Source organism: Thermobia domestica, chromosome 17, assembly GCF_964235325.1.
Source record: "Thermobia domestica chromosome 17, izTheDome1.hap1.1, whole genome shotgun sequence".
NCBI classification, from domain to species: Eukaryota; Metazoa; Arthropoda; class Insecta; order Zygentoma; family Lepismatidae; genus Thermobia; species Thermobia domestica.
Genome location: NC_137470.1, coordinates 123,662,524 through 123,688,536, shown reverse-complemented (window position 1 = coordinate 123,688,536; position 26,013 = coordinate 123,662,524). Strand labels below are relative to the sequence as shown.

Here is a 26,013-nt window from a genome sequence, read left to right as displayed (position 1 = left end):
ATCTTGAGGGCCCCAGTACGAATTTTCACAGTGCACGAATCTAAAATTTATTCTACTGCTGCTTTTGTAGTTGTTTATAAATATGAAGGTGTCAGTAGTGGGGTGAAAAAAAAACTAGTTTTTTTAAAATAAAAATACACTATTTCTTCACATTTTTTAAAGTTTTTTTTTTTTTTTTTTTTTTTTTTTAAGTACAGTAATTCCTTTGCTTCTTTTCAAAGTAACGTTTAGCTACTTGAAAGTTGTTTGGACTGGGAGAAAAGTACTACGTCCCAACTATATAATTCACAGTATAGTTGAACCTGTTTATGTTGATCACCATCGCTTTCGTTAAAAAAATGCCTAACTTAAACAGCTGAAAAAGGATGGACCATTTATCTTGGAACGCCCATGTAACTTTTAAAACTAATAGACAAAATACACTTAAATATTGCACCAGCGTATTTTAATTCAGCTCCATTTTTTGGCCAATATCTTGGGAACGGTAAGATTGACGAAAAAAACAATCCATCACTTTCTCAGATAATTTTTGATGCTATATTGAATGGAGGGCTCAAAATTGAAAAAAAAAAAAAAAAAATCGCAAATAACAGAAAGACACATATACACACATATATAGAGAGAATTTAGTAACGAACTTTTTAAGTTCGTTGAAAATTCTTACTTTGTCCTGAATTTCATCATCTGTTAAATTTAATAACATCTGAGAGTATCAAAGATAATATATTTTTTTTTCTTTATCTGCTTGAATTGATCTGGAACTATGCCTAATGCAAGTGAGACGGTCGAGGAAACGCACGTTCACAATACCTTAGGGTTGAATATTTTGATCATGATATGAAGTATCTTGAATAAAGATGAAAACAAGATAAAAATTACGTTTTCCAAATAGTTTTATTTTGAAAAAGTGCTTAGATAAGTATAAAATCCAATGGTGCAGATGGTTTTCAACAGGGTTGGCTGGTTTAAACCAAGGTGGTTTAAACGAGCTGTTTTTTCTCTTTAAAAAAAAAAAAAAAAAAAAAAAAAACTTGTTTAAACCCCCCCAAAAAAAAAAAAAAACGAAAAATGCTTTAAATCGTGTGAACTTCATAGTGACGTTTCCACACATCAAATCATCCGCATTACCTTTATCTACTTTTCACCTTTTAATTAAGGGGTCCCGTGTTCAATTCTCGGTCGAACCACAACCCACCTTTCAGGTGTAAACCAAGTAGCAATTCGAGGTGTCCCTCTAAGCGAAAGTCTTCTCCGTGATAACCTTGGTATTTCATAAGGATGTTAAGCCTAAACATACGAAATGAAACGAAATTATATATTTCTACTTGAATGAATGCCTGTTGTTTTATAAAGAAGCCAAGATTGCTTAAATATATTAATAGAAATTGGCAAAATTTATCAACTGCCTACGTAGCTTCCAACATCAGTTTGGATTTGACTTGTTTTTAATTTTATTGAATGATATCTACATACCAAATTTGTAATTTAATACCTCAGTTTTAGCGTAGTGATTATGATACGTTGACCTTAAAATTTTACATACAAATACATTTAAAGTAAGAACAGGATTTTCCCAATGGCTAAGGCGGGAATTTCCCGATTTATATATAATTGTGTATTATCTTTTTGTCCTTCTGAAATGACTCTTGACAATTATATTAACAAGTAGGCCTATGTAAAGATCAATACAACATATTTTTATCAGGAATCCTTCGTGAGTGAGTCGGCAATCGCATTTGTGACCACTTAGTCCCGGTTTCGTGTCCAAATGGACAATTTCTCTTGGATGTAAGCCGAGAAGCGGTTTGGATTCTGCTTTAAGCTTATGTGACCCCTTCCAGCATATCCTTGTTGTTGCATAATAACACCAAGGCGAAACAAACTAATTTCTGTCCATATTTAATATAAATACATGGAGTAAATTATTTAAACAAACAAAAAAAAAAAAAAAAACAGGGTTTAAACCAAAAAAAACTGTTTTTTTTTTGTTTGTTTTTTTTTTTTAAATAAAGACCATGGTTTTTGCCAACCCTGGTTTTCAATAGGCGCAAAGATCATAATACCGTTCACAACAATGCGATATTACAGACAGATCAGGAGAAAATGAAAAGATGAGCAGAGTTTGCTATACTGTTTAAAATGGCTTATTTGTGGAAAATTTTAAAAAATGATCATTGTTTTTATTTCAGTCTATTTCAAATAAATTACTAAAAGTTTCCAGAATTATAGCATTAGTGTTCCTAAAGAACACTGAGAAAAACTTAACAAAATATGGAAGTTCCTTTACTAGTCCACCGGGTTCTGCATGCGTCTATGAAATTACATGCATATGCCGAGACGTTTACGTAGACGCGACGGAAACATTCGGGTGAACATATTTGTGTTGCCAGATACAACGACACTCCAACAAAAAGTTTTTTCTAAACACGTTGAAAGTACAATATTGATACAGAAGTGATCAAGAAATCTTCATTGCTCATAGAAAGACAGGCGTATGAATCTTTCCATTCGAACAACAAAAGAATCGAAATTAAACTAAGGTATTGGACAAAGGTTGAAATAAAATCACTGACACCAAGAGTTATTAATAGAAAAAATGTTCTATTTTAAAAAAAGAACATTTTTTGTAAAGATACAAGAGTCACCATTTTAGTTCTAAATTATTATTATTATTATTATTATTATTATTATTATTATTATTATTATTATTATTTTAGACAATGTGAAAAAAGTCCGTAAAAACACAGTCACGTGCTTTGCGCATAGCAACTTTTCCAAACAGCTTTACGATTGCCTTTCTGAAAGTTTGTCCCTTTTGTCAAAACAGTTTTACGTATTTGATTTTGTAATAATACAGGTTTTTCGCGATGTGTTCAACTCGAGAGCCTTCCATATACATAGTGCATGAGGCAAATGGGATTTCCCCAAAAAGCTTGAAAGAATATATGAGGAAATCTCCTGCTAGAACACCAGGTCTTTCGAAACACCTAAAAGATGGAAAAAACAACGTTAATAAAATGGAAATTATTATTTTTTAAAAAAAGTCATAGTTTATAGAAAAACAAGCATACGAAACGTTTTAAATTCAAACGAAGGAATTTCGGCATGGGTACTTTCGACAAAAAATTTGGAATAACATCATTGATACCTTCATGATCGTCAGCAACCACAAGAGAAGCAGCACACTTCCACACTATAAGCCTCGAGATATTTGTGGTTACATATGTTAATATGTTAGCATATAGTTATTACACTGTATGTGTTATTCCTTTAATTTCCATTTATTCTATCCACACTCAATCGCTTGCCAAAACATTACACTCTGCCCATAGTTTCAAGAATTAATGGATGACGATGAATTTTCGGCAGGATGTAGAGGATCAAAAGTTGAGAATTTAGTTTGTTCACGAAGCTAATACTGAAATCGGAAATGGAAGGAATTCTGATTCCTGGAATTACCAGAATTACTGGTTTTAACACTGATCATTATAGAACAAAAATGGTGGTAGAGAGGGAGGATTTGTTTCCTGCAATCGATTAAGCGTTCACAGAATCCATTTTTCCATTCTTAACTCTGTATTAAAACCGTATGTGATACTCCTTACAACTTTCATTTCGATATCGACCTACGCAGAGCATAAAAGATGAAATAGCGAGAAGCAGGTTTTTCTGCAGAGAGAATTCTAGCATTCTCTTTCAAGCCTCTGTTCAAACCTGGAGTGGCAGAAATGAATCGCTTCCGGTTTTAAGGTTGATCGTTATAGAGTAAAAACGATAATAGACATCGAAAAGCGGTTTTCTGTAAGCAATTCAGCGTCCGGAAAACATATTGTACTCTATTCTAATCCCTTAGTAAAACTGGAAGTAATAGAAATCTACTACTACTTCCAGTTTCAACAGTAATTGAGAAAATATCACACCGTAAAATCAAACTCCTTCACGTGGTGTACTTATGACACTTTCATGTGTTTCTTCACAACACTGACAACAGACAACGAAAATTTGGCGATTAAGGACGCTTACTCAAAAATAACTGAAAATATTTTTCGAAGCAATCGTATTAAACTGTACACCATATATACACCATATATAACTTACATATTCGAGACTACTTCAAAGTATTCTCCACTTGCGTCGATGCATTTTTCCGGTGTTTTCCCATGCTAAAAATAGTGTGTGTCCGTAAAGTTGCACAACCCAAAGTTTGATTGGGTATATCTTTTGATCTAAGAATGACAAAGACCTGAGACTTGAAACAAATATAAGTCTGTTCTATGTAGATATTTTCGAGATCATGGCCAATGCTGGAACTTGTAACGTTTTTTGTGTAATAACGAAAGAAATTACCGTAAGTGTAAAATAAAAAATGTACAAATGAAGAAAATCAACATTCAGTTGCAAAAAAACTGATTTCCTATGGGTGAATTCCTGTGTATATGTACACTATGCATCAACATTTATCCATTCGTGCGAAAATGTGACAAGGTTGATGCAGTATTGCCATATAAAACGGCTATTAAATGCATGTCCGTAAAATGGGTGTTTTTTGACAGGTACGCGGCCCCTGGCAACACTATTGTCGTAAAATTACTGCAACAGGTGTGTTTTAGGTTAATTAGTGATAAGCAATAAAAATTTGCACAGAATTGATAACATGAATTTTTATGCACAAATTTGGGATAAATTTGCCATATCCAAGAAACAAATCAACATTGCCGTGATGTTTTCTGATTGACTTCGACGTACTCTTCTGATTCTTGATGAATTTGAATATTTTGGCTTGGTACGCGTTTTCTTTCATTCTCAGTCACTTCCTGCTTTAAGTCGCAGTCGGCTTTCAACATTATTTGTTTCCTGCCTGTAAGCCTTCCGCTGACAACAGTTTCATTTGCAAATCTTTCGATAAAGCTCTTTTGGCAGGTACTCCAAGAAAAAATTGCATGTTCAGAAATGTGGTCAATGCTCTTTCGACTATCTTTATTGATAGCGTGTTGCACATTTTTAATGTTGTCCAAATTTTAGTTCGTCGATGGATGGCTAGGTTAAAAGTAGGTATTGAAGTGACACTTTGCCACTTTTGAATCGAGAAATCTACTCGTATTCTTATAGTTTACACAAATGGTTACGAAGCATAATAACGGTCTCAGCTGCAGAAAAAATAAACTTTCTATCTATGTATGTATGTATGTATGTATGTATGTATTTACCTATCTATCTAAGGCAGCGTTTCCCAACCGGTGTGCCGTGAATGGGCCGCTGGTATGCCGCGAGGAATCGATACAAAATTATTAATTTATAGCAATGAAATTGCAAAACGTAGGGGAAAATGTATATTTGTATTTCACATAACTATGAATCTACATTTTTGATACCGGGTTACTGTTCTGTATATTTCTAATGTTGAAAAAAATATTCGTTATAATTGTTATGACCATTATTGCTTCTTTATTATTGCAGATTATTTCGTAACTTAAAAATTTGAAATATCATTCAATCCTTTCGACAAATTACCTACATTTGTGTTTGTTCGTTATTTAGTGACCTTCCTTCTTGGTAAAAGGTTGGATACAGTTTTTAAAAAGAAAGCGTATTTTTAAAAACCTAAGTCTAATATTTCATTGCAATTGTTTTCTCTAATTAGAATGAAAAATAAGCATAATGATTTACCAAGGATCAGTGAAGGATCTTTCTTCTCTGTGAGGAGATCAATAATCACAGAAAAAATACCACTGTGTTTTATATTTACAAATAATAATGCCTATAAGTGTGCCGCGAGAATCCAAGTAACACCTATAGTGTGCCGCAAGTTGAAAAAGGTTGGGAAACGCTGATCTAACGTGTTCTGGAAATGACGCCCACGGACCACAGAGCACTATTCTACAGGCCAAAATAAAGCGAAAATGTTATATGATGGTATGCCCTCTGGGGACTCCTTCAGCCGCTATACGGAATGAAAATTTGCAATGTGGCAACGTCGCAGATTAACTTACAGTCGTTAGCATTACTCTACGAATACAACAAGCAGTTAAATCGATTGCTACATTAATAAGTGATGTTAATGTCAATCTATATCGACTTTAGCTGTCAACTGGAAATTATCAACATAACTATTTGATAGATTGGTAGATCTAATCTACGGTTCTTTATTCGAGACGTTGCCACATACCGCAATTCGTGTCTCGAGACGAGGACGAGGTATACAAATATATATATTTTTTTGCTTTACTTTCACTTGCAGAATAGTGCTCTGTGGTCCGTGGGCGCAATTTTTTTAGAACACCCGATATGAAAGTAATGATTGTGACAGGATACGTAAGAGCAAGGTGAGTTCAATATTAATTTATTTATGTAATCTAATATAAATAAAATCTAATGTAATCTAATATAAAGAGTTTGTTTATATGTTTTTCTGTCTGTCTGTGTGAGGCCTAAGGTCGCATTCACCCTATTCGGCTGCGGGCCTGGGGTCATCGGGGGGATCCCGAGACATGTAAAAGTAATCCAAAATGATATTAGGATCAAATCCATAGTTTTCGTGGTCGCTGAGATCAATGGTGACACTTCCATTAACGATGACTTGCAAATTCAGCTGCCATTGAATGCGGGCCGGGGGTCAGCGGGTTGGTGGGGCGATACCGAGATATGAAAAAATAGCTCAAAATGACCGATATTAGTGTCAAATCCATAGTTTTCGCGGTCGCTGAAATGAATGGTGATACTCCCACAGGCGCTGACTGCCAAATACAGCCCCCATGCGAAGAATGAGTATATTCTGCTAGTTTATTTATAAAATGGTTCTTAAAGCGCCTTACATTAACATGTGGATATCAAATCCAGTTTTTATTCAAATCTATCATATTTAGTGTTAATTTCAATGTTTGTTTGAAGAAAGTTTCAAAATTTGAATACAAGTTACGGTGTTTCTTTACCTTTTAATTGTATACAATAGTTCTGAATTTATTTTTTGTGTTTGTATATCCCCTCGAATTTCGTTTTTGGCTGTCCTCTGTTTTTGTGTGTATATGTTGGATTTAGCTTTTTTAACTCGTAAATTTCTCCGTACTAATGATAACAGTTAATGAGAAATTCTGAAAATGTTCTAGTTAATTTCTGATTTTATGAGAAAAAAGAAACGATTTGTTCATACAGTTTTTATGGAGTACAAAATAAAAATAAAAATTCAAAAAGTAAAAAAAAAAAAAAAAAAAAATAAGTTTTACGGAGGTAGCAATCGAACCTGGTCTCTAGCATATCATGCCTCTGCCTTAATCACTACGCTACCCAGTTATCTCACTGAACAGAAATACGGATCACTTGGCCTGTACTTACACAGCACTGTGTATATATTAGTGCATACTTATAACTGTTGAATTCTATAGTATATGAAATGTGGAATGAATCTATTGATTTTTCCATACACGGTATCAGCGTAGAGGCTGATTCAATGAAAATTCAAGAATGAAAAAGTACGATCCGAGAATGGAACACAAATTTCCGGCTTGGCTTAGTGATTGGCGTGCTGGCATGATAAAACCATAGTTTTGTTTCTCGGACTAGTTGCATTTTTCCCTGTTGTTGATTTTCATTTAATTCTTTCATGGAGAATGTGGTATATGAGAAATTGGTTCATTCCTCCTGGTGCTTACATAATTTATATACATATTTTCAACATACGTAACGACAGTCACAATTTAGGGGAAAGAGTTTATAATGTCATAAATCAGGAAACTAAAATAAAAAAATAGCTGTTGTTATGCAAAAATCATTATAATCATTGCTTTTTAGTTCAGTGGTTTGTGACAATGATAAACTTATATTAGTTTTTGTATACATAGATCATAAACGTTGTGCGATTGTGTGAAAAATAATTTCTAAACGTCTTGAGCAGTTCTTTGGAATAACAAAATACAAGTTCGAATGTAAAGAATTCTAATAGAGCAGTAATCCAGTAAGTTGGAAAAGTGGAAAACCGGGAAAAGTGAATAACAAAGTAAAGTATAATAGAATATATTATGAGCAGTGTTTCGAAAACCCTTATAAAAATATCCTTGCAGTTACTATTAGTGTCTTCATACTCATTAGTTCTTCAGTTATAATACAATTAAATAGTATTATTGTATCCATTCCGATGGTGTTTCGAGAAAGCACAACCGTTTTCGGCGTCGGTGCTGTTAAAACTAGGGTCGTCATTTGACATTTTACAAACCATTGGGGCTCAAGTTTTCGTTGGTGTGAGAAAACGTATACAGGGATCTCCATCAATGAAATGTGGACAATGCAAGAAAAGAATCCAATTTCTAAATATCACTGCATTTAAAATGCAGTAATTCGCATGATGTTAACATCAGTTTTGAATTCAATAGTAATAAATGGAAATTATTTATGAAGTTTGTCTCAGTTTACGAGGGGGTATCAAAAAGTTCGTGCAATCACCTAGAAGAAATACACTATGGAGAACTGACACCATGATGATATTATTCCTTCTTTATGCACTCACCGTGCTTAGCGTCACATTTTTGCCAGCAGTTCTTCACTTTCCTTAAACTCTTTTGTACAATTCTGCAATTTGGCTTTGAAACCACAGTTCAACCCTAGAATTGACGTATCCTTACTGTCGAAATGGCGTCCTCTAAGTGGATGCTTCATTTCTGTAAGAGAAAGAAGTCACTTGGTGCTAGCTCTGGGAGAATGGGGGTGGGGCAAACATTTCATACCTGAATTCCACTTTCTTCATCATTGGTGGAGGGGTGGAATGAGCTGGTGCATTGCCTGCCAACAGCAGCACTCCTTTTAGTGACCAATTCACGACGTTTCTTCTTCAGATCCTCTCGTAACTTAGTCAGGAGATGGAAATGATAGATACTAGTAATAATTTGTCCCTGTGGTCGGTAATCTGTCACGATGACCCTTTCACAGTCCCTGAAAACGGAAAGCATCACCTTCGCGGCAGACTTCTGCACTCGTACCTCTTTAGGGTTAAGGAAGAAGGAGTGTTTCCATTGTTTGATCATTTCCTTTGTTTCTGGGTCATAAAAGATAAACCCAACTTTCATCCATTGTCACTATTCTGCCGAAAAAGTCCTTCATCCACCTCACAGCAATGCAACATTTCTCATGCAGCGCCCTCGCGATTTCTCTTCTGGAAAAGTGTGAGTAGTCGTGGCACTCACCGTGCTGACACTTTCTGAAAATGCAACTGGTTGTGAATGATATTCCAGGCAGACCCATAACTCATACCTATTGCACACGTAATATTTTGAATGGTAATCTCCTGTCTTTCATTATGATTTTCTCTGTCAAGGCACCACCATCAGTGAAATATGGTCTTCCGGATCTATAGGCGTTCGTGGTGGTCATTTACTCAGTTTAGAATTGCCGTTTCTACTTAGATACGATCTCATAGTTTGGACTTTTATTCCCATAGGCTTCTTTCATCTCTTGGTCAATCTGCTTTGCTGATTTCTCCTGAAGATGGGTGAACTTAATGACGTTCCGTGCCCCAAGCTTGAAAATCGTCGCATTTTCAGTGATTTACTTGAAAAAAGAAAAAAATAAGAAGAAAGAAAGAGTTGTTCTAAAGAGTCCAGAATTTGCATGCTTAACATACAAGGACCTAACTATAAAATGCATGTCCGAGTGGCTTCGTTACCTTCTAGGTGATTGCACAAACCTTTTGATACCTCCTCGTAAATTAAGAGCCCGGGATTAAATTTGAACAAAGGTCAACTGAGAGCACAATTCTGTAGACGTGCCCTAAGTGCAGGAGGTTTTCAATTCAAATGTCCCAGCTTCGAAGTCCGACTGCAGCAGCAATCAAATAATAAGGTAGAACCAGGAAGTCTAATTATCTACACATGGAACTATATCATTCAATTTGTCATTTAATTTTTCCCCTTTCCTTGCTTTTGTTTCTTGAAAGGTCGGAAGATGAATCAATCCCGTCGGTAGTAAATTGTATAAAGAAGACACGAGTGTAAGTCCAAGGATAATTATAAAAGAATAATTTGCAGATGATATTATTTTTCTTCAATTTAATTTCCAGATTGTGCAGGGACTCATCTTGAAAGAAAATGATGAAACTAGTCGCTGTTTGGATGTCGATTGGTGTTGGAAAGAAGAATTACCAGAAGTTACTAGAAACAAGGTAGTGATAGCCATTTAGTTTTGTTAAATATATATATATAAAAATAATAAATTTCGAAACTTTGGTTTAATTCATTACGTCGAGTGGAACATAATGTATATAATGCAAAAACGAAATAAAAGTACTCTGTGTGATTCAAATTTAAAATATAGTGTTGGAAAGTTGTATGAAATAAAGGACAGTTTTTACTTCCTAAAATTTCGGTCATTATCAGGGGTAAAAAAAGAAACAAAGTAGGTTGAAAAAGATATGAATGGGTCAAAACTATAACGGTATAAGTAACATTTTGATCAAAATTTGAATGACAGCTTCGTAGTTCATAGTTGACAACTACATAAAAAAGTTCATCTGGTAAAGGGATCTCTGCAGAATAACGTTATTTGCCAGAGATACAGTTGTTTATAATCGCACTTTTCTTACGAAACTTAAAGAATTGGTCAGCTTTACATTTGTTTTCCTCGGAAACAAGACTTATTCATTTATATCGTAAGGGTTTTCACCCATATATATATACAGGGTGCGGAAAAAGTCTCGGAACGGTCCAATATCTCACGAGATATACATATCAGCAAAACAAATAAAAACACATGCTAAATAATTTTAAAAAAGCTATCCAATGATACCAAACGCAAACCCCCATCTCCACTCCCTTCGGGAACACGGGGGTAACTTTAAAATTTTAAATGAAAACTTCCATTTCTTATTCCATATTTGAATGCTCCCAGTAATTTGACCCAGAATTGGCAATAGTGCCTTCACTGATTGGCTTGAATCGACACACAAAAAGGGGGTACTAAAACGTTACAAAAAGACGAATTGTCAGGCCCGTACTCTGTGGCCATACGGTTAGCGTACTGCACTGCAATCTGAGGTATACGGTGGATACATTAGAACTTCCCAGCAAAATTCTCGTCACTTTTGACGAGTCGTTCAAGATGTATGCAATCTGGCATTGCTAATGTTGTGTACCGCACATCATCTGTTGACCAGTTCTGGCGAATTCCTTTGAGTTACTAGGAGTATTCGCGCTACTTGTCGACGTACAAATCGACGTAGTTTCGCTCGGCGTTAGTAGCTCGTGATGCACGATGACCTTCCAATCCCACCAAACACACAACATAATCTTACTAGATGTTAGCGTGGACTTTAGGGATGCCTGCAGGAATTTATTTCGGGTTATCCAAAATCAATATGAAGATAAATTATATTAAAAATTGTAAAATCACCCCTAAAATTAGACTAAATTTTCAGAAAAGTGGGGATTTTCTTGGTGGGTGGGAGAATCCGTACCTCAAGTACCCACCCCTTGCGTAGGCACTGGTAATCTTTGCCACAAAGTGTGGAGCTTCTCCTTACCTAGACCATGATCTTTTTCACACATTGTGGGTTATCCAATTTCCATGACTCGAGAGTAACTGCTTCAGATAGCTCGAGATCATTACATTTCAGTAGAGATACGTAGATAGAAATTCAATCTAGTAAATATTTTTTAGATCATGTGACATTCAAATGTCGAGCTTCTTTTTGTAACCAGCTTTCTTCATATGGTTTATCACTGTGAAATTGTAAAATTTAGCGCAGTTTTGCGGTAATTTTCCACATTCATAATGGGAATATCCTTACAGTAACACTGTAACAATGTATAAGCATTCTTTCCACACAGGGGTAAGAATGGAGATTACAATAAAAATATAACCCTTGCAAATAAACAACTAATTACAATATAAATATTACGAAGCACATGCCAAAAGAAAGGGCCGATAGTTTATATGCGGGGTTGGCAACACTGATGAAGTTGAGCATGTGCAGGAATATGCCCAAGTATTCTGTCCTTGCAACAAATGTTCATGACGATGAGCGTAGCGGGAAAGACCTAGTGCTCAAATGGACGATCTGGTGGAACATGTTAACGAGAAAGTGCGATCCTATCACCAGTTGACAATAACTGAACTCACCAAAGAGTTTCCAGCAGTGTGTGCGAAAACAGTACATCGAATTATGACAGACAAACTGAGTTATCACAAACCGTGTGCGAGCTAGGTGGCAGGAATACTGACAGTCGTTCACAGAGAACGAAGAATAACAGCTGCACGTGATTTTTGGCCCTCTGGGAGAAAAATGGGGATGACCTCTTTTCTCATGTAGCGGCAGGGGATTAAACCTGGATATGTACGCTACTGGGGAGTCGAAAAGCAGTCAATGCAGTGGCAGCACCCTGGTTCTCCTAAAGTGAAGAAATTTAATCAAATAATATCAGTTTATAAAATCATGGCAACGGTGTTTTGGGACGAAAAGGGTGTGATTCTTGTGGAATTTTTGGAACCAGAACGAACAATTACAGCAGAGTGTATTGTCAAGCACTTAATAATCTGCGACGTATGATCCAAAATCGACGGAGAAGAATGCTGCGCTGTGTAATTCTTGTGATCCATGACAACGCACGCCTACACACAGTTGCTCGTACTGAGAAACAATTCAGAGATTTTGATGGGAACTATTTAATCATCCCCCTTACAGCCCCGACCTTGCCTCGAGCGATTTCTTTCTTTCGCTTCCACTGAAAAAGTGGCTTGCATCGAAGTGTTTCAACGAAACTGAAGTGCTGAAGACATCGGTTGTGGACTGGCTTTCCCAGACAGTATACGGAAACTTGTCACACACTACTAAAAATGTCTGAAGTTTCATGGTGACTACGTCAAAAAATAGACTATGTATGTTGTATATCAATGACAGATTTTCGTCTATCATTTTTTTTTTTTTTTTTTTTTTTTTTCCTAAAATAGGGCTTTTTTTACATGCGCCTCGTATAAGGCATAAATAGCATGCATGATGAATTACAGGAAGTAATAGTAATTTTTGAGCCCGTAGGTTTAGTTCATTGGGCCGTAGATCCGTAGAAAGTATTTCGAGCTTGGGAACTCCGGGCGGTGCCCGAACATTTGCGAACCCTATTTTGCACACCATGTAAAATAGTTTAAGAAACTAACTTTCAGAGTAGCTTGAGATAGCCACGTCAGAAGGAAAATAGTTTTCTACTTAAATTATGAAATATACGTATATACGAGGGTCATTCTGAAAGTAAAGAACGTTTTGCGCTAGCGCGTGCGCGTGTTCCCCCACCCCCGCTGCCGCTGGGTTATTGACCTGGGCATGCTTTAGCCTCAGTCTGGCACCAGCTGCGATCCGCTACGGTCCGTTATTGCTTCGCTGTGCGACTCTAAAATGTGCGATGCAATTACTAAAAATGAAAAAAAAAAAAAAAAAAATTTGTAACAAGTGTTTAAAGAGAAGCCTCGGGACCCTCTGACGCGTAAGGTCCCTGGTTAGATTCCAAATCCAACCAAGTTGGTTTTATACGGGACATACACTGTGTGTGTAGATTTTCTCGAGATTCTCTCCCGTTTTCTCTCACTTTCGTCATTCCACCACCATCATCCTACTCTTCACCATTTGCCTTAGTCTCAGACCATAATCGTGGAGCACTGAGCTCTCTCTCTCTGTATATATATATATATATATATATATATATATATATATCCTGTCTACCCATTGCGAAACTTAACGCTACGCTACTGCCGAATTTCAAGTATTTAAAACATGAGATTATAGGACCAGAATAAGGCCCATTTAAATAACATGGAGAATTTCATCCCCACCCCCTTTAGACCCCTAAAAATTAAAAATATCCACTTTTGACAATTTTCCTGTGAGTTAGTCCCGGAAATCTACAATGATGCCAAATTTCAACTTTCCACGTCAACCGGAAGTACCCCTTTAATTTATGTCAGTTCATGTAGTTTTATATATAGTTAGGATATTTGAGAAAAATGTGTAAGCAGTAGATGTTATTAGACTGATTTAGTGTTACCTGTAACCTTGCCTCTTTTGTATGGATATATCAAGAAGTTTAGTTTACCAAAACTGCTATGTATATTTACTCTGTCCGTCCGTGAGACAAGAAATCTCAAGAAATACTTGTATTACTACCAAATTTGTCTAGGATGTAGAGGGTTAAATATTAGACAACAAGTTGGTTGATGGAGGTTGTATTGAAACCGGAAGTGACAGAAACTAAAGCAAGAAATGGTAGTAGCTGGAAACTTCCAATTTTAGTATATACAGGGTGTCTCAAAAGTCCCCTGACATACGGTACATCTGTTATTATCAGAGCTACAACAAAATGTAAAAGGAGAAACCGTCTCCAAATATGATGTTTTCGATCTAAAGTGAATGATTTTTTGTTGTTGTTGTTGTTAATCGGACGAGCCGTTTGAGCTGTACACTCTCTATGCGCAGTGAAAATGCAGTGTTGCTATTTACCTGGATCCACAACATAAGTGAATGAAGTTACTATCTTTTACGCTAACATGTCGATGGGCAGCCCCCATTTCAAACAGAAACTTCATTCACTTACGTTGTAGGTCCAGGTAAATGGCAACGTTGCATTTTCATTGAACATTGGGCGCACAAAGAATGTACAGTCCAAACGGCTCGCCCGTTAAAAAAAAAAAAAAAAAATCTTCATTTTAGATTGAAAACATCATATTTGGAGACGATTTCCCCTCTTACATTTTGTTGTAACTCTGACAATAACAGTTACCCTGTGTCAGAGGACTTTTGAGACACCCTGTATATTGAGAAATATTACACAATATAAACCAAACTTGTTCCCGTGATGTACACGTGACACTGCTGCTTCTTTCTTCTCTTCTCGCTTCCTATTCCCTTTGACTTTCTTGTGCGTATTGTGCAGAATATAGTTGTAACAGTGAATTTACTTAGACCGATTGTAGGTGAGTTTACAGTCTCAAACTCCTTAGTATTAAAGCTCATCGCCCTGATTTCTGACTGTCTAGACAGAGTTCTCTAGTAACTTGCGATGTGAGCGAGCGTCAAATCCTCAAAGATATATGCGCTAACCATTTGGATGCGTGCCGAACTAAATAATCAGTGGGCATAAAGTCTACATGCCGATTAAAAATACCAGTCGGACATATAATAAACATATAATAATCACAGAAATTGTTGTATTTAGATATTAGTGTGTCATTTCGAACCTTTTGTGAATTGTTGCGACAAAATGTTGTATGAATTTCTATAAAGTGTATTCACAAGTTTATTTATAAATGTATTAATTTCATGCATTTTTGCTACTGTATCTATATCAGTTTAAAATAGTTCGTAAGAAAATTAATTGTATAATATTTATCTATATTCATATTATTTTTCTTTTAACTCTATTACAATAATAAAATTGTAAAAAAAAAAAAATGTTCACATCTTCCGTAATTGGAGAATATATTCTCTGGTGAAGACAATAAATAAATAAATAAATGTTTCTGATGTTTAGAACATGTATTTAATTGAATTTTTATTATGGTGACGCCTAGGTCAGAAGAAAATCTTTCGAGCTGAATGCGTTCAAGACAAAATTACCTTTTGCATTTCTTATTGTCGACAAAGCTCCTCCGTGGCTAAGTGGTTAGCGTACGCGCCTTTGGCGTGGGAGACCCGGGTTCGATTCCCGGCGGGAGCTCATGTGGTTCGGATTCCACGTTAATCAGTAGGTCCACGTCTCACATAGCCTCGCTGCTGAAAGGGACGCTAAACTAAAATCAACTCAACTCAACTCTTATTGTCGACAATTCACTTTTTATTTTTTATATTCTTTCTTATAATGAACGCATTACAGCAATACTGTGCTAAAAAGTGACACGTTTTCTTTCCTTTGTAAATTAAAGGTGGAAGGGTTAAAAGTAGTGTGCCGTTGGATGCTAGGTCTCAAGACTGATAGCGTGTCTGCGCAGAAGGTATTCCATTTGCTAGATGCAATAATTTTGTCCAAAGGAAATATATTGGATGGAAACAAGCTAAGGTAAGCTGTAGTGAATACGTCCTAAAATAAGCGTTAACTTGGAATCTTGCTTTAGTTCATAGAATATATTAAAGAAAAAAAAAAATACTCATTATCCCTGAAATTTGTGATAATGAAATAAATAATACAAGAGAGTAAACTTTTCTCTGCTTGATTTGTGAAAAATCTCAGATCACATGTTTGTAGGTTTGCTAAGTTTTGAGTATTTCGTCCCGCAACTAAGACGATAAGATGAAGTATTAGTAAGGTCATGGTTCCCACCATTACCAATAGTCCTACCCTGAATCAAAATTGCTCAAATTACCAAAGAGGATTTTTGAGACCCATTTATGTTGCCAAAACTGCACTTATTAAAAATTTGTATCGATTTATTTGGACTTTGGCTTTGTGTTGTGATTTTTTTTTTTTTTCACTGTTTCAGATGCAACGCTGATGCAGATGTAATTTCTTCACACATTATTAAAATAACTGATTAGAATTTTTAAAGGGAAAAATCAGTTAAACAAGTTGTATTATTTTAAACAACAAAGTAGCAAAATATTATTCTGTTTGAAAATTAGCATCGTAGTAGGACAAAGAGTGCTTTAGGAAACAGCTTCTACATTTCAGTAGTTGCGGAGATATTGCAGTTTAGTGCAACAAAGAAATTTTTCCTCTGAAGTATAAGTTCAACATGTCCTCAACTTTCTTACGGTCGAAACTTAATGTCGCAAAGATATGTTGGTATTCAGCGCTTTTTTTTCACGTTACAAATAATTCAGGGATTACGCTTAAGTAACTGATGAAATAAAGCAAAGCTTTGGTACATTTATGTTAACTTAACACGATAAATAACCTGCAATATATATTGCAGTAATTAAGAGGGAAAATAAGAAGTAAATAGGAGCAATCGTGGAAAATTTTTCACCGTTCAAAATGTTGCTGCACATTACAACTTAGTCACTGTGTTGAAGGTTTTTCTGCGGCTGAATACTATGTACAGAACTTGATTAATGGTACAGTATTAAGAAAGAAAGAATACGGTGATCTGTGGCAATTTCCTAATGTAATGCATACATAAGGAAAGATTTTTTTTCTGTAAGCTGATCAACAAATAGAAGGAAATGACTATTATTGCATGATGATAGGCATAATTTCTTGTTGGAATGACTTGAAATTACTTTGATTCTGAGAGGCATGAAGAAAATACGTACAAGGGTTGTGTAGCGGAAGGGAAAATTACAAATTAAGAAGAAACATCAAAGAATAAGTAAGATAAACGAAATCAACGTTTGAAGAAGTTGATTTTTTTAAAATGCTTTTTTCAGGAGACTTTTGGTAATTATGTAATCATTATTATACGTCAAATGTTAGTGTGACTCTTATTTCCCGTAGTATGGTGTACGAGAAAATCCAGAATATTTTACTTTATGATCCTGATACACTTAGGGATCTAAGAATATTTTATATTATGATCCTGATACACTTAGGGATCTAAAACTTAGTTCAGTCAATTTTCCTTCTTAATGTAGCCACACGTGTCTCACATTTATTGAATAGTCCTTTAGTACCAGCCGGCAAACAGTTTTCTACTTCAGTAATTACTTCAACGTCATCGTGAGCACATGATTCTTCAAATTCGCAAAAAGGAAGAAATCGAAAGGTTTCAAGTGGAGTAAATATGGTGGATTAGCGAAACTTCAGTCACAATAGAAAACAAAAGTGATTGTTCCTGAAGTACTATTGTTAGGTAGCAATAATACAACTTTGAAGTAAATGGTGTTTTTTTCTTGATAGCATCCCGTAATTTTTCAGTGAGAAGATGAATAACGAAGCATTTTACCATGTATTACATATTCGTTACCGGATAAATAAATGTAACGTGCTTTCAGCTATGATCACTCGTGTGTCTAAAATGTCTTCCTATCCTTGTGTCACTATGGGTGCAAAATGTTCTGTGCACATTTCATATGTTTCTGGTTTTGGAAAGGGGTCAACAACTTAAGATCTCATCTTGCTACCACTTAAGAAATACACGTGCTGCAACCTAGCTCAGTGTGGGACATTATGCAATATAACCCTCCTTCCCTACTAATACGTATATGTGTTAAAGAGCTAGCTGCTTTACTTTTGGCATCACGCTTGGTTGTGTGGCTGTGGTTGACATCATACACAGCACTTACCAAACAGACATCTCTTTGTTAATTGTTTGTGAATTTGTTGCTAAATTTTTTTAGATCTCCAGCACATCTACATTATAGTGAGGGCAAAAACATTTTTATCTCCCTTACATGGTTATAAAACTTCTTTATTTATTTATTATTTTATTTTATTTATTTATTTATTTTTTATTTATTTATTTATTTATTTATTTATTTATTTATTTATTTATTTATTTATTTAATTTTACTGAACTGTCCATTGTTTAAGCCTCTATTACGGAAGGCGGGAGTCATGCAAGGCTTGGGTATGAAGAAATTGGAAGAGGCAGTACACAAAACTACGTATAGTTATATTGATTGCATTTGTTTTCTTTCTCCTAAATTAAGAAGTTAGGATCCTGGTGTTTTAAACCTCAAGTTAGGGATTAATTAAGACCGAAGAATGGAAAAATGTACGTACATCTGGAAAACCTGGGAAAGTCATGATCTTTTTCTTGTTCTGTGTTTAGTGAAAAACATATAAAAGGTAGAGAGAATGACTAGAGACATTTTCGTGACAAACGTTAATGGTGAGAGCTTTCTCTATATCTGAATAAATTTTGATCTTGTTATTGTGGAAATTAACCGTACTTAAAACGTCTTGGTTCCAAATTATTGGCTACCGCTACTTAATTTTCTGTGGTCGGAGAGAGAAGACGGAGGAAATTAATTGACTTAGAAGTTTAAAATTTAAGGCTAGGTAAGGATTAGCTCTAAAATCTATAAATACCTGGGTGAAATTTGTAGAGTCTCAGAGTATTTTCTCTGCGCTGAAGAACGAATGGGTGAGAATGGCCTGGACAAACTACTATATTGATTTCTGTTTAATAATGTATTTTAAAGATTATAGCTTTTTAAAGGACCCAAATGGATGAATCGAGTTTCGAAATGAGACATAGAGAATGTGAAAATATGTGTATGTGCAAAGTTATAGCGGCTGAGCGCCATAAGAAGCGGAGGAGGAGTGGGTCAAAGTTGGTGGGAGAAAGGCTATGCTATGTTATAGAAATACATCAAATAAACTGTTAAATCGAAAAAAAAAAGTGAAAGATAGATAATACAAACGGGATAGTTTCACATATCGGCAAAAGAAGAATTGACAGAGTAGATCACGAACCTCCGCTGCCATCTTGAAATCCGCCATTTTGAAATATGTTATATTTTTTGAAATGGAAAGTTAGTCATGTGATATATCAATTAGGGTCAGCATGTTCTCAAAAAATCAATTATGAACTTTAATCATCATTATCTGCACTTATTTGGAAGATCGAAGACCATCTTTATAGTTATTTACGAAAATCTAGGAGACTGATACTCGTATGTTGAAAGTTTGGTTCGCGATTGTTTTGCCTTAGATTATTGTGACAATGTTGGTTCTCGACGTTCGGAATTTGCAATGATGATCTATCGTTGGAGGATACAATAATAGTGTCCTGTGCTAAAATTGTCACAATAATTGAAAGCTTAATATTTCAAACATACCGATGAAACATAATACGACACGATAGACACTCGAGAAAGCCATCTCACCCGATAATTTGTTTTCCGCTACAACTTCATTACTGTATTCGACTGCAGCAGTAAACTTTTCATCCAGATATCACATTCTACACTCGCCCCAAGTTGCTATTGCTTACGAAGCTGGACAAAGAAAGTTGAGTGAAAAATATAGCAAGTAGTGAAAAATATTGTGGGTTTACGTACAGTACGTAATAATTGCTTTCCATTCTATCAGATGTTATTGTGTTATGGTCTTTATTAGTAAGTATGTCATTTAACACAAGGTAGCTATATAAGTTCCACATTGTTTTCGACCAACAGCGCAAGAAACAAAACAAAACAAAGAAAAATTAAGCGGATGCGGTTCTTCCAGATCGGAACAGTTCTCTTTGGCACTATATGAAGCAAATGGAAAGTAATGTCATAAATAATAATGTAATAATATACAACGTGGATATCAAATTTCACTGTCAGTTTTCTTGGCTTCTAGATATGTATAACCTACATACGTTTTCGTGATAGTCCAAACTTTCAACATACTAGTACCAGTCTCCTAGATTTTCTTAAATAACTATAAAGAAGATCTTAAATCGTCCAAATAAGTGCAGATAATGTTCACTAAAGTTCAGGATTCACTTTTCGAGAACATGCTGGTCCTACTTGATATATCACATGACTAACTTTCCATTTCAAAAAGAAGTATATTTTTTAAAATGGCGGATTTCAAGATGGGGCGGAGATTTGTGATCTATTCTGCCAATTGTTCTTTTGCCAATATGGAAACTACCACCATTTGTATTGTCTATCTTTCACTATTTTTACGATTTAACAGTTTATTTGATGTATTTCTATAACATAGCATAGTCTGTCTCCCACCAACTTTGACCCCCTCCTCCTCCGTTTCTTATGGCGCTCAGCCGCTATTAGTTTGCACATATACATATTTTTAAATCCTCTATCAGTCGCACTATGTCTCATCCCGCAAGTCGATTCATCCATTTGGACACTTTATTTGTGAGTCTTAATTTCTATAAAATTGGATAACTGCATAGAAGTTGTCCACCGAAGATTAAGCGGTAACAGAAGTTAGCAACTTGGAACCAAGACGCTTGAAATAAGGTAATATACATAGTTTCGAATAATCGCCCTTTACGAAGTATTACACTAATACTGTTATATTTATGTTCATCAAATATAACTTGAGTGTTATTAATATGTGTATGTAAGTAAATTTTATTATCCTCTAAAAAGATGTGTAATATATATATCGAGAGAGAGAGAGAGAGAGATTTTCTTTTTTCTTTTGTTACAGCAAAGCTGAAATGGCATGGTTGAGGTTAGCTGCAGGTTGTTGTATACTGAAGATGTGTGAGGAGAAAAGTCTGTTCGACCAATTGAATGTGGAACAGTTTTACAACATGTCCCTTCTTATGGTTGTGAGTAACAAGTGATGAAGTCTCTTGCATAAAGAAACATTTATTCATATATCAAATAACAGTATAGTTTGATGTCGTAAGTTGTAAAACTTCAATGCTATAATTTATTTACTGTATGAAATTTTCCACTTTAGCAGTTGCACTATTCAACAAATACTCTGTGCGATTTTTTTGTAAGCTAATACAGGAACTTTTGTCTTCAATTTACGTATGTTATCTATGCTCGTGTCGTTGCAGAAAAGCAGTGAGATCTATAGCAGTAATTTCGTTTGAAATTCAAATTCGTCTTCAAATTACCATGTTAAATAAACATGTATTTTCTCTTTAGTGAAAAAGAAAGCAGTTTCGCAGTTATCTTTTTGTCTTAGGAAATGGTCCCGTTCCCCCAAGCATTGTCAATCTGAGAGTTTTTCTTTTTTACAGGACATTTTTTCTATTGGATTTTCGGGGCCGCGGTGGCTCAGTGGTAGAGCGTTCACCTCTGGTACTTGGGGTCTCGGGTTCAAACACTGCTCCCGCCAAGTGAACTTTGTGGTGGACAAACACCGTGTGCGTGGGTTTTCTCGGGGTTCTCCCGTTTCCTCCTACTTTCTTCATTCCACCATTTCATTCATCTCTCATCATCACCGTCTCCTTTAGCCTAACTGACATAAGCGTGGGACTTAAAACTCAAAAGTTTCATTTCATTTTTCTATTGCATCTTCTTAAATAATTTTGAAATTTCCGTAGATCTTATTGTAAGTGAATTTGAGACTATATAAAAAGCTCTCGGATTTTTAATATATTTTAAGTGCATTATTCATTCTTTTTGCATTTTCGCAGATCAGGGAACGAGCAAGTGATCCGTAAGGTTTAGAGAATGTCAGTCAATCACTTACTTATTAATATTATGCCAGAAACCAGTATCCTGTCAAAATGCTCACACTTCAGGAATTTTATTCTTAGTTAAAAGAAATAATGATGCTGTCCGAACTGTTTGTTCCTAAATATCTAGGATATCTTCCCCGTAAATATATTTATGAACCATTATTTAAACTAGTAATGACCAAGTGGCTGCCTGCCAGTATGTTTTATAACGACCTGCAAATAAAAATTAAAAATATGTACGATTTGCGTAATAGGAAGAATATAGGTGGCTGTAATACTTTTATGTTAACCTTTTGGTTACCAAGTCATTCTGCAATGTACAATACAATGCTGTTCGTACTAGGCTGATTTTCAGAAAAATACAGATATCATAGAGTTTTTAAAAGATATTTGTGGCTTAGGCCCTAATTGACGTAGACACACTAAAGAGAAGCAGAATAGAGGAAGGATTTAGAAAATACAAGGCGTAGGCAAATTCATTGTGAACTACCACCTCACGCACACACACACAGAGAAGGACAAAAAAAAAAAAAAAGAAAAAAGAAAAAAAAAGGACAATTGAAATTATCCTCAAAGCATGGTTATTTTATCCTGCTCCGCATCGCATATTAAGTTGTCCATCGCCTATTTACGTGACGTCAAAGGAACATGAGTTACCAGGTCTTACTCATATTCTCTCTGCTGAAACGCTTATTTTCGATATTCAGGTTTCCTAGGTGTAGACACTGCTAGGAGTGCAATATCTTAGGCACAAATACAAGTAATGATTCGGATCTCATCTAATTGTAATGGTCCCGTCCTTCATAAGCTAGTCACACTCGGTGTGTGTCAGTAATTTTACAAAATTTATTTTATTTTATTTTAGTTTAGTTTAGTCTAGTTTTCTGTTTTCTGTTTGTGTCATACCTGGTTACAGTTGCAAGTCAAATAGAGTTCACATACATTATAGATGTAATATTCATAGCCAATAATGTAAGTGTAATAAAACGATAATATTCTTTATTTCCAGGATGAGATTCCAAATGTGCGAGAGAGGTTTTTTAGTAAGTTGCATAAAGGCTTAAATCGTGGTATCACAGAGAAGTCCCTACCTCTTGACTTCATGGGGTATTACGCTTTAGGAGGCCATGAGCAAATTGTGCATATCAAGACGGTAGTTCGTGACCATATGATCTCCGACATCAGAAAAAGAAGGAATTATATTAAAAGCCTTCTTATGTGTGGAGGATGTAAGTAAAATAATTTAGCATAAATAAACTTACTAAAAAAAATGATTGATTTGAAAGACGAAAAAAAAAAGACATGTTCTTTAGCGCTGATTTACATTGTCCGAGTATTTGCCAGCTCGACAAAACACTCGGTCAAGTGCCCATTTCATATTGTCTGGGCACGGATGAAAAATGTTTGTGAGCCGGTACTCACGCAACAATTTTTATAGAGGAAGTTTGGCTACGGGCATATAATTTGAAGCACTCACCAACTATCTTTATGAAAATTGTTGCGTGAGCACCTTAGGATTCTGAAACATGTATTTTTGGATAGAAAACATATTAGTTTCTAAGTGAAGTCTTGACCCGTCTACGGTAGGTCCCATAGTTTTGGAGCTATTGACCTTGAAATTTCGTATTTTCATGTTTTCGGCAGCCTATAACTCCGAAATTACGGTTTTCTGCACCCAGGTTGGTCTACACCAGCCCTGGCCACGGCGAGCAGATAATGGAAACTCTCCTCGTGAGCGCTGACGAGCATTCTACGTGCAAATATCATTGTTCGTGCTTCGTGAATCTTCGGGTTTCGTCCTTAGAGGAGCGGAAGTGTTGTCAACCTTGGCGGTAATCACTAGCTTACCAAATTTTTTAAAAAAAAGTATGGATGGTAACTGATTGCTATTTAGTGTATAGTGTTTTTTACAATGTGGTAACCGTTAACTATAGACAACACAAACTTGTAACAGCAATCAAATGATAAACTATGTACGTTCCTTTTTTTCTTTTTTCTTTCCTTTTGTTAAAGAAGGATGTGGTGGAACCAAACCATCGCTTACATTTATAAAAATTTGCTAGTTTGCCCAATGGAAAAAAAGTTTTCAATATATGTATTATCAAGTTCTTAATCCGAGTGTGGGTTTGTTATATTATGTTGTTTCGCTTTTTAGGAAAAGAGATAATCTGTTGATACGAAAAAAATATCGTAGCACTTGTTTGTAATTATCTAAGTATTATCTCCAGAAAATTAGCTTATGCATGTATGTGTGTACGAATAGGCTTAGCAAGGGGTTGGTTGTGGAGATTAGAAGCCACTATTACACATATCAATAGGAAGAATAGTATTTCTTACTCCACTTTTAAAGTTACTTTGATCGCAAAGAATCAAACAAAATATTAAGAGAGCCAAAGAGATTTTCCATTTTTAAGAGTGACCGTTAGTGACTGCAATTAGTTTTTTTTTTTTTTTTTTTAACAAGGAGTGTCTTTTTAATAAGGAAAAATATATTGTCCCTGGCTGGTTGCTTGCCGGTGGCTTGTTAAAAGTGAAAAAGAATGTTAAATCATATCAACGACTGAAGCTACACGCTTGTCTTTCTTCGATAGTTACTGACTGATTTTGAAAGTCACAATGTTGTAGGCCTACTGTAACAGCGTAAACTCGGAAAGAAACTGAATGATACGAACAATTATTTCCAGTGTCTTGAACATGAAACGTTGTTGTAGACACCTGGGTCTTACCCCTTTGTTTTCTTTTTTTTCTTTCTTCTCTTTTTTTTTTATTTTTATTATAACTTTCTGCTTGGTCCCCATCAAGGCCCTTAACCTCCTTTATTCTTATTTTTCATGCGTTTCATCATTTTGGCATTACTGATACATTTGCCAATCACATGTCTGTCATGCGCTGGATTGCTTATCCACTGAACTATCAATTAATGTAACTATAAGTTATCATAAAGGGAACATGTAAATTTCCATCAAAAGGATCCACGTTAGCATCCAACCCAAATCGCATGACAGCTTCAAAGTCCAAGATAACTTCAGTAATTGCGAAGCAGAAGAAGGAACTAGGACAATTACAAAAACTTGTATAAGTCAAGGATGTGCACTCAAAGCGGCCTACGTCACATCTTGGCAACCCTAACCCCCTATATAAACGCACTACACCTTTTATATTGGGTCAGTCTCTAGTAATTAGCTAAGGAATCTACTAGTTGGGGCCGCCGTCGCCGTTGCCGCCGCCGCCTCCACCGTCAATCGTCAGAATCAATACCAGCTGCCAGCATTACTCAGGTTGTATTGTTCACTTTTTTAATTCTAACTCTTTTGAACTGAACAAGTTTCGTCCTCTCCATTGCCACTTCTAATCCAAGATGTGTTCGCAGCCCGCTTTGGGACCTTTATAAGAAATGTAACTGTTGAACAACTTTCCTAATTTACTTTATTCGTATTACCTGGGAGAACTGTAGTAATTTAGACTTCAATAAACTAGAGTAGCAGAGGACAATTGCTTTTTCAGTCATTTCAAAGAAAATTACTCGAATCCCTACTTCGAAGAGTTACCTGTAGCAGAGGCCGGACGCTCGGCACATCCTACCGACGCCCCTGCTACAACAAACCAAACTGGTGGCACCGATCAGGATTTTCTTATTGAATTGGCTGAATTGGATAATAACATACAACCTTGCAAAATTAGGGGGTGTTAAGTAGGCGGGTCCGGTCGGGCGGCCCCCCTTCATCTAAGTGTTGTAATTTATTGAACTTGTTGATTAGACTGAACCAGTAAGCTTGCAGTGACATACTATACCAAAATTTACCGGCACTTGAAGAAACATTACATCTCTATTCTAATTTTGCGAACTCCCTATATATGTGTGTGGCATATTTAATTCTCTATCAGAAGATCCCTTGAAGCAAGTCAGTGTTAAGTGTGGTGAAAAAAGTTCAGTGTTTATTTCTTTTTTAAAGAAAAAGTGTCTTTGAAAAAGCAAAAAAAATATTCAGTGATTTAATATTCAGTTAAATT

The 26,013-nt window shown here is 35.5% G+C and overlaps 1 protein-coding gene across 7 annotated transcripts in view; it reads left to right on the top strand.

The window, feature by feature from the left end:
- Nucleotides 1–26,013, top strand: part of LOC145674318 (sister chromatid cohesion protein PDS5 homolog B-B-like) — a 271,993-nt gene that overhangs the window by 161,292 nt on the left and 84,688 nt on the right. For all 7 annotated transcript variants that reach the window (XM_081744213.1, XM_081744214.1, XM_081744217.1 and 4 more), the window contains 4 exons: nt 10,043–10,144; nt 15,886–16,019; nt 21,012–21,135; nt 23,012–23,231. In XM_081744213.1, coding sequence (XP_081600339.1) covers nt 10,043–10,144; nt 15,886–16,019; nt 21,012–21,135; nt 23,012–23,231 — 580 coding nt within the window. The remainder of the gene's footprint in view (nt 1–10,042; nt 10,145–15,885; nt 16,020–21,011; nt 21,136–23,011; nt 23,232–26,013) is intronic.